The following is a 10542-nucleotide window of genomic DNA, read 5'->3' on the forward strand; positions in this document are numbered from 1 at the left end:
CGCTCAACAGTTAATAGGGGGATACTGTATCTGTCTCTCTGGTCTTTCTTTAAATATTATTGAGCACGCCTAATTATCTTACTTAATTATTTCCCTAGCTCAAGACAAGAGCTGGGAGAGTCTTATCAGAGCCATAAAAATGTATTGCGCTTTTATTTTCCAAGTGGTAATTTCTTTAAGACTATAATGTAAACTTTTATGATGCTGTTATGATTTTTAAGTAGTGTTTAATATGCATTTGGAAGAAAATTGTTACAATTGAATGACTCTTTTTTAAAAAAATCAATGCTCTCGAAACAGTAATAACATTTCATAATTTTTACTGTAATATCTCCATACTCTGTTCCACAAGGATGAAATTATCTGTACGTTCTGAAGAGGTCTCTGGAAGCGAAATCTATCAAACAACCAATCTCATTTCTACATATTTTGTCCACAACGGCTCTTAAACTTGCAACCCCAACCAAAACCTTCACAAATCAATCAATTGAGCATGTTGTTTCTAATTAAGATCTTTTTTTTCCATTGATAATATCATTATCAGACCATGGCGGGCCTTTGAAGCTATACCGCCATCCCCATTTTGTCCAAGAGACGTCTGTGACCAGCAGCTGGTGGAGTGTGTTAATGTCGATGTCTCGGCAGCTGGCTGCTCTCATCCTGTTAGCTCTGTCTGCCATTATCGCTGCCCCCCCCCCCCCCCCCCCTTCAAAGCTGCTGCTGCTGCTGTGTGCCATGCTCATTTGAATAGTCCAGACTCATTTGACCGTCTTTATGGACTTATCATATTAAACATTTATCGCAGCCATTTTCCCTAAACCAAGCATGTTTATTCAACACTTAGGGGACCACCGCACGGCTCCTTTCAGCAATCCCGCACCCCGTACACACATTGCCTTATTTTCTTCTTTACCTCATTTCTCTCCATTTCTCCAGCTCGCTCCCTCAGCCCCCCGTCTTGGTTTATTACAGCTCTCCATGTGCCACGGGCTGAATAAAAAGGAGCAATATTTGTCTACACTTCTCTGTTCTCCAATCATCCTTTCCTCAAGTGACGGGGGGCTCTCAGAGACCAAAGAGACACAAATGTATTTTGAGCATTTTAATACCTTGAATGAATCATGTCTTAATTTAATCATTTGATCAAATAGTAATTAGCATAATCACTGGTGGGGATGGATGTTCCAGATGGAGAGGCACAGAGCAACATATAATAGACCTCAGTCTGACAACAGTGCATGGGGACACTTAGCACCACGTAAATGGTGACACGCTTCTAAGGACGGCACTCGGTCCAAATTACTCCCTTCTTCTTCACTTCTACTGTTAAATGAGCCTGTTCCATTATGTTACTTTTCGGCTGCACAGCACCAGCTCGACTCTGCTCTGCGTGACTATAGTCGCCTCGGTTTGAGGCACTCACTTTTCCACTTCAACATAGAGCCGCCGGAAACTATGAAATGTGCCGAATTGAATTGGATTGAGATTTGCAAACAATCATCAGCATTGGAGGAGATGTGGTTCCTTCCTGTGTATTAAAGTCTAGACACAGGATTGTTAGTAATGATAAGAAGATGTGTTTTATACAACATAGCAGCAACAAAAGACACCCTAGAAGAATAATTTTTGCCATTTCCGAATGTTGCAATGACATATTCACTTAAACAATGTAAGACTGGCAATGGTTTACTTCAAACTATAGCAAGGATGGGCAATTTAATGATGGAGTGGGTTGCTATTTTTCATCAGCTCTACTGGGAGGGGGGCACAAAGTATGAATATATCATTCAAAAAATAAATCGTCATGGGGCGCCACTGCCACCCTCAAGTCCAACCAAGACATATCTGCCATCTAGTGGTGAATGGTAAGATTACAACATGAAACCAGGTCTTAATTCAGTGTTTGAAAACTACTAGCACTGATTTTGCAGATGCAATGCTGTGGCATTACCCGTTGATAAGGAGCACACCGCAAACGTGCAAAAAGGTCGGTGAAATCGAGGAATACGGCAAAGTGCTAAGATTATTGACAATGCACTCAGTCTCACACCAGGCTCGGGGATCAATGCGCGCCTGAAAGGACATAAATCAGGCCCCATGGCCCGCTAGTGCATGTCACGCCCATCCAAGCTCCTCAATTGAGCTCACTTTGCAAGCAGACTTTTTATTCAACTGTGTATTGTTTTTGCAGCTTCTAGGTACTTGAGCAAAGAAATACATGATAATAAAACATGAAAATACAAAATAATGCACGGACTTCACTAAAATTCCAATCAGTGATGTTTTATGAAATAGTGGGCTAGAAATAGACAGTACTGCTCTTTGTGCCGTAGTTTTAAAATAAAGAGCAGTGTCAGGAAAACCAAGCTGGACCCCATTTGTCTTTATGTCACTCTGTCTATCCAGCCTTGCCTCCTCCATTATCTTGGACTGTGGAGCATCACGCACCCAGCCAGTGAAATATCTCCCGAAAATGAGATTGGGCAGAGATGCAGAAGTGAAACGTCCAAAACTGCAACTGGTGGAAAACTAGAAGGTCAAACAGAGACTGTGCGTGTGTGCGTGTAATTGTAGACGTGACAATAAACATGCACAAGTCACAGCATCCCAGGCGCATGCATTACGCACAGGCCCGAGATCAATTCAGCCTTGGGCCTCAGCAAGTTCAAAGCCTGGTCTTGGTACGTGCAAGACTGGATTAAGAGTCAGTATTTATGAAGTCCGGCTTCAATGTTTGTCTTGGTGGCTGATGGATGGCAAACTCATCACACTTCCGCCACCTGTCCTCCACAATGAACACTCAGCTGGGGCATACACAACACAAGCGCTTGGCACACCTTACTGTCTATGTTTTCCATTTGAAACCAGGATGACTCTTACCAAGCTGACAAGAAGTATTTTAGCTTCTTCGAGTGATGACCGACCGAGAGATGGACTCCAAAGAACAATCGATTACTTGATGGAATGACATCTGCCTCTTCCTGAATGTTCTTCACTCCTCTTCCACTACCAGTTTCTTATTGTGCTCTTCAACTTCCCCAACTTGATTTCTTGCTGTTTTCTCCCTCTTCCCCACTACAGTACCTGTGAGTGGTGCAGCACACGAATATGATATGTCACTTTGACAGGTGCTGAGCGAATGAAAAGCATCCTCTCTACCGAAAAGCCAGGCTGACAGGGGGAACCCCCGCCAGATGTACTACAACCTCACTTTGCACGCATGATCAAACACCCACATCTGGCTGCTGAGGGCTTTCCTGCCTCAGCTTCTTTCCACGCAGATGCTAAATGATATCGTTAACGTTTTAATGCGAGAGACATTTACACGCCGGCTTGTGCAATTACACCTCCGATTTGCTGGAATCCAGACAGACGCAGTATGATCGGTAATTAGATTTTGCCCTGGATGAAGCACGTACGCACGCAAGCTAGTGGCCAAAGCTGGCACCTAATTGGAGTGCTAGACAGGCTCAAGGAGGCGCTGCGCCGTAGAGTAGAGTAGCCCTCATTATCCCACTGGTGCAAATGAACAAGGGATATCAATTATGATCACACATCAGGGTCTCCATTACCCGACATTAGCGGCCTTTTCAGCTGGAATCACAGTGCTCAGACTGTAACCCAGCAAACCCTCTCAAAACACACACAAGTTAAGTGCGTTGCTGTACTTAATCCACCCCATTAGATATTCATATCAGAGCAAAGTGATTCAAGATGATTGATCACTTGACTGCATGTTTTTAACATGTAATTAGATTTCATGGGTAGCGATCTAATGTCTGCAATCAAGCCATAATTATTTGCTAGTAAACATCCTTAATGTGCAAGACAGTAAAGGGGCTCAGGTTTTAGTTTATTGCTGGATGGCAACATCTAGCCAATGTAGTCATGTCTCGGGTCATCCAATGGTTCTACCTAATTGGGCTCTCATCAGTCTCTGTTGCCTGGTTATATTAGCGCCAGGCTGTTTTGGCCCCTTCTACTCGTGGCCAAGTTGAATCCATCTCGCCACTCGAGTCCAAGGTGGTGTTTCAGTTTGCTAATATGAGGTCATGACAGAATTGGCAGGCTAACTAATCGCACTATAAGATAGCTGCAGCGAGAGCTTCCACATTTCCTAGGTTTTCCTCTGAAAAAAGGTCAGCGATAATTGAGATAAAAATTTGATTGCGTGATCTCTTGATCTCTGCTTAACCGTTATCTTATCGAACACATACGTGATTAAGTCTTTAAGCGTCAGATTAAGCCTCATGTGTATGACTACATTTCATTGCTGCTGCTCCTCTTTACGTCTTTGCAGCCAGAATGCGAATCTGGTAGTTTAACTTGATACTGTTTTGCCTTGAGGCAGCTCTCAGGGAAAGATTGAATTTGTTTTCATTCGTGTGGAATATTGATAGCTGAATAGGGGCATTAGCAGACTGGAAGAAACCGAAATATGCTTTTGAATATTCGTTAAGAGAAGGACTGGAGGTCTTCATGTTTACTTTGGAGCGCTGACAATTAATGAATCAAGTAAATGAGGCCGTCTACTTGAACACAGGTATTTTGCTCCTTAAATGGTGCAACTGAAAAAAACGGAAACGGTCATAAACAAAATTGTAAGGAAGCAAAGTTTCAAATTGTGTGTCAATTAAATTTTATTTTCAAATGTATTCATGAATTTCGCTCTGTTTTAGGAGAACTAATGAGATATCGATGTCCGATGATGAAATTTGTTTTGTACCTTTTAGGATTTTTATTGTTGTTATCGGAAAACAACATAAATATACTGTGTGGTGTATAGGAATCAGGCAACAACAAAAAAAGAGTGGAACATGTGGGGAAGATTTACAGCTCAATGTAATTTGCCAAACAGCACCTGACAGCGGGCGAATACATTTTCAGGTTGCCAATGATTTTGTTAAAGTGGCACCATGTGTGGACTTGATTTGTTTTTTCAAGTGGCTCAAATGCTGCATGTTTACTACAAATGTAACTGTGACCAAAATAATGGGTTGAAATAAAATAATCTTAATCCCGACTGAGGACAAAAGGTTCTTCCCCTTTTTCATGTGAGAAATTGAAATTAGCTCCTCATACTGAACTCCAAAACCATTGTCTCAAAACATTTAGCATAAAATAAATAGTTAAAAGTTCTGTAGTGTAGTGATCTAATAAGGCGGAAAATGGTAAACAATCAGAGGACAGGAACAAATCCGTTTTTTTTGTTGTTTTTTTTTATCCGACAACCAACGGTATAGGTTTCTCCACCACTAATAGTGAATGTTTTTTGGACAGCCATAAAGGAGGTTACCATAGAGACGGGCCAGTGAGCATGTGATAGGCCTAACTCTGAAACAGCAAGAATTGTCTCGAAAACCAATCATTGTGCCGCCTCCTGTCTACAAGGTCATTCATTCAGTCTGACGATGCCTGCTCAGCCAATGAGCAGCTCATTTTCAAGCTAATCAACAATAGTTAATAAAGCAGGCCTCCTCTACGGTGAAATGTAATAAAATGACAACACACGCTGTAAATGATGAAACATGTTCTCCTTTTTGAAAAATAAATTAAAAAAACGCACGGCAGCAATGTTACGTCTACACACGGCAGTCTAATTCTTATCACTTGTTTGCCACAGGCGCTGGTTCAATAATCCCTCACACAATAAAAAGACAGAATTGTGCATAGCGGTTGATGTAATGTACCAGTCAGATGATGATGATTGATGAGGATTCCTTATTGTTCTTTTATGAGTTTTCAGCACAAGCTGAGGCGAAATACCATTTTAGTCAATGTCAATATATGGCCCCAGGTGAAAAAAAGAGGCGACGCCGAAGCCTAAATCCATTCCGAAGCCTTATTTGATCGTCCCAGGCAGAAGGGAAAATCCATTTTGGGGGCACACCGAATCACATCACGGCTCCTCAATGCGGCTCAAATGTATTCGTACCTGTAAAACGCCATGTTCCTCGCATTTCTGCTTTGTGCATTCAGCTTTTCTTGACCCTCCATTTTGATTGTGTACAGTTGCGTGGAAAATCTAAGCCCGGTGTTTTCGCACAGACATTTTACATTCTCTTCCCCTTCATCGACCCTGCCTTACGTACACACCCAGGCAGCCATAATCCCCTCCTTGTAGAAGAAGGGATGCTGGCCAATAACTGAATGCAATAAACGATCAATTTTCTTCTATTGATTATCAAAATGAAAATTCATGACACAAATAAGCGTGCACAGCATCCACGACATGCATGTGTCCTCACGCAAATATACAGGTAGGTCGAAGGAAACAATAAGCAAATCTGAATGCACTTAAATGGAGAGGGAAGCTTTTGACCATTTGAAGGGAAAATGCATGTTTAGTATGTGTTTGAACTGGCCCCAAAATTCAAATGTGACCTCTGTGCTACGACATTGCACTTTAGTTTAGGAATACTAATAAAAGGCTGAGCTGGTTTTCGTCCCTCAAATGGAAAAATACAAACACTGGCAAACCTCACTGATGGAGAAAGGAGAAAACAGTCAATTGGGATTTTATTTAAATGCCACTATCAATCTGTTGTTATTTATTTTACATGTAAACATTTTCTAGCTTTTTTTAATGTAAATCTGAGGACATTTTCTGAAGCAAGGACAGTGGCAAATCAAATGTTCATTATATCAAGTACGTCACCTATTACTAAGGGCCACTGTGGCGCTGAGAGAATATGTAGCATCAACAGTTCAATTTTAAGAAAGAAATGAAAATACATTACAATATTTTCATTGAAAAGACTATAATAATATTGAAAACTCAATTTTTCCAAATGCAACCATTAAATATGATCCCGAACAGGTCCAATTTATCTGATCAAGGCCAGAGGTGCATTTTGGTGGCCAGCTTTGAAGGGTTCTATATGCGCATCTTGCGCCTTGCCTTCTTCACCTTCCTTTATCAAGGGTGTCAGCCTTTTGACAGCCATGAAAAATCAATTTCATGCCCACATTCTTTCTACCTCACTATGTGTGATACGTATCAATCAATAATAAATACAAACATTAAAAAAAAAAATCTGAGTGAAACTTACCATTCAAGATGCTCTGGAACAAGGTAAAAGCCAATATCCACATGCCCTGCTCCGTTCAATCCCCCCACAGCTATGCTTTCTCTTCTTCCTCACACCGGTGCCTTCCTGGGGTTCTCTTCAGAGCGTTAAGGGTGATGTTAAACATTTGTCTTCAAGCGAGCCTCCCCGAGTCTTGTACTTTTAATTTCTCCTGGCTACTTTTTTGCCCCACTTTTGGAGCATCAATGAGCCCTGTGATTGTCTCGGGGAGAGCTGTGCACACTCTCCTCTGCTCTGCGCCTTGCCGCTTCTCAAAAGGATGCTGAGGGGGTGAAGCCCAGGTGTGTGTGCGCGCGCGTGCGCACGTGCGTGTGTGCGAGAGTGTGTGCGTGTGTGATGCTGAGTCAGAGGCGTGTACAAAAAGACCATTTAACAATAGTAGGCTTTAACTGCCTAACTCAATGTAATAAAAAAAAAAAAGAAAGAAAAAGTCCGACGCTCTAATTACCTCAATTAACTAGAACAGTTTTTGGGAAGATGTTTGGAAGGATCAAATTAAAGGAAAAATAAATAAACAAGCGAAGACGCAAGAAAGGTTAAGGTTGTTTGGTGTCCAAAGTCAAATCATCTTCATCGCCTCTGTGCGTCCAGCAAGAGGCAGAGGCGAGCAAGCACATCTTCCCCGTGACGCTCTCTGTAGTCGCACCGCACGGACTCGGGGAGCATTACATTGAAAAAAAAAAAAAAAAAAAAAACTCTCCCCCTCTCCTCCCCGCTCTGCCCCTGCAGACGCTTTAATTCCTCATTGCCTTAAAGGAGCAGAGGCGGATACCGGTCGCGTCCTGAGGGCAACACGCCACTGGAGACGACACTTATTTGCATTAAAAACACGGCTGCATCCGACGCTGTGCTCAACCTCAGAACAAGTTTTTAGAGTCAAGAATAAAGTGCCATACAATTATTAGATGCGAAACGAAAAATTAAAATAATTTACTTAGAGCTGATCATTTCACAGGCTACCTCATCTATCACGTGATCTCCTGTTGATCTCTATATTTCTTGCTTGCACACAATCTTGACAACAAAAGTGATTCATATTCGTAAATCATTCACATTACTAAATGGTGTTCAAATATTATTATATTATCACAAGTGGTTCAAATGCAGGTCACAAGGCGCATGAGAATTTGATATTCTTTGTTATAAGAGGAAAAGCATGCTTTTTCTGGGTGCAGCCTGGTCCTAGCCAAACATTTCCAAGGTCATCCAATGTCAAATATTCAATGAGACACATGGGGGAAGAATAAAAATTATACCAAATGATCTTGAAATTTAGTGAAGGTCCGAAATAATTCTGAAAAACGAAAGCGTACATACATGCAGTAACGGTTGCATGAAATGCAGGGTTAAACCGGAGCATCCCCCACCCGTCAGGCACACGCATGATGCACAAATGCATGCTCCGCGCTGCCTCCCTCAAACCCCATAATCCAGCCAGCACTGGCAACGCCACCATCCGTCCATTTTAATGCCTGCCTTGAAGTCAAGGGTGTAGCTGTAGTAGCCGAAGAAGCCCGCGGGGCCTGTCCACAGAGCTGGGTTACACTCGATGTGATATTACCAGCAGGGTAGTAGTCTGCATCTCATTCTCTATTCCACATGACAGAATATACAGAGAGTCATGTTTATTTACTGCAGGATATTCATTGTCTGAACTCACTCTAAGGCTCAGGCAATGATGCTCTGAAAGAAAAACAAACAAAGGATGGATAGCAAACAAATTTACAGCATTGTCTGCCCATTGTCTGTTTTAGTCCCATCCCTGCCTGGACACAAAGAAGCATGTGCTTTAAAGAGCTCATATTTCTGTTTGCTGTCCAGAGTTTTTCTGATATGTTACAGAGGTTCTGTCCACTGTCTCATAGTGGGCTGCAAAACATTTTCTTGCATCTCTTAAAAATACCAAGTATTACCAGTCTCAATTTTCAGTGGGAGTGATAAATAAGAAACCCTCGGCAAATCAGGGCAGTAGGTCAGAGATACCGCCTATCATTGACAATGGATTAGAAACACAGCGCTGGTGTTTTAGCGTGAGATTTTGGTCATTTAAAGCCAGTTCTTTCATTTATTATTATTATTATTATGCATTTATTCTAGCCATAGAAGGTGACATTAAAAGTCTGCCAAGGCAAATAAATACAGAGTGAAGAAAATAACACCAACTGTGGATTCAAGACCGAGAGAGCTGGGGTGTTTGGAATTACAAGGGGGCATCTGACATTTTGGGGGACAAAAGGCATTGCTATAATCCAGCTCAGTAAACAGACTCGTGACAGATGCTGAAGTGTAGGACAAGTTGTGTCGAAGAAATCAATTCAGTGGTGTGTCAAAATCCAAAAGCTGCAAAGCGCATACAATTCCAAAAGAGTAAATGCTAATGTTAGCTGTTCTTGCGAAATGCTCACGAGCCAGCCACCTAGTATCTTACCCGCTATCAAAGGTAGACTACAACATTGATTTTAGATTTTACAGTTGTTAACTTTTAGTACACTAGTGTGACTGAGATGAGACAACTTGGTCATTTATCATTAAAGTTAAGAGAGTGTTTTATTAAATTCTAATAGAACAATGGTTAACTAAGTTTCACATCTACAGTATATGAAAATGATGAATGTTCAAAAGAAACCATTGTCTGTACAGATAATCTGATTCATTATTATTATTTTTTTTATGACTATTTTTTAAATTATAACAAGTAGATTGGAAGGCCTAGATCATGTAATGGATTTTGTGTGACCTTTAAGGATGCACTACATGTTCTTTGCGGTCTGTAATGCAGTCTCGTTGCACTTGAGTACAAATTGCAAAAGGTTCAGTTTGAAGAGGGGTGCGTGTGTGTACAGTGTACACACACACACACTCATGCCACTGTCCACATACTCCATACGTTGCCCAGTATAAGCACACTTTTACAATTTGTGTTTGACAACAAACATACATGGAGTAACATCAATACTGACCAATGACTTTGCAGTGAGCAGCTGACAGCAGGTGTGTTTGACTGCTCTGCAAGTTGAAACAGATTGGGAGGCCCTAATTGACATTGCAAACATTTTTAGGCTCTTAGCAAAATAACAATGAATATCCATTGCTCCTCACACGAGCTCTTCCGGCCCCTATGGAAAACAGGTGCTGAGTTCATCACTTACGCCAGGAGGACAGCTGAACACAATAGGCTTGTTGTGTGAAAGACAATACGTTAAATTTTCACACCGAAGACAAGAGCCTTGGCATGCAGGCGAGATGCTGAACGCAAATGCCCCAGCTTTGAAACATATTCCAAAACCAATCCTGTTTTTGTAGGCTATACCCAAAATATTCTCATCAGACCTAAAATATTGATGCGTCAACAATAATAAAATCCTGGGGGCGAGGGGTCGGGTGGGAGGTAATGAATCACAATTCTTCCACATAGGTACAAATGATTCGTAAGTGCGGCACACTCTCCAAG

General features: G+C 41.6%; 1 protein-coding gene across 1 annotated transcript in view; it reads right to left on the reverse strand.

The window, feature by feature from the left end:
* The window catches only part of dscamb (Down syndrome cell adhesion molecule b), an 80315-nt gene extending 72556 nt beyond the window's left edge, over positions 1-7759 (reverse strand). The window contains 1 exon segment of the mRNA XM_061281840.1: positions 7053-7759. Within this exon segment, the coding sequence (XP_061137824.1) occupies positions 7053-7095 (43 nt within the window). The 5' untranslated portion in view covers positions 7096-7759.
* Positions 7760-10542: the final 2783 nt, after the last annotated feature.

This window comes from Syngnathus typhle, linkage group LG6 (assembly GCF_033458585.1).
Source record: "Syngnathus typhle isolate RoL2023-S1 ecotype Sweden linkage group LG6, RoL_Styp_1.0, whole genome shotgun sequence".
In the NCBI taxonomy this organism is placed as follows: Eukaryota; Metazoa; Chordata; class Actinopteri; order Syngnathiformes; family Syngnathidae; genus Syngnathus; species Syngnathus typhle.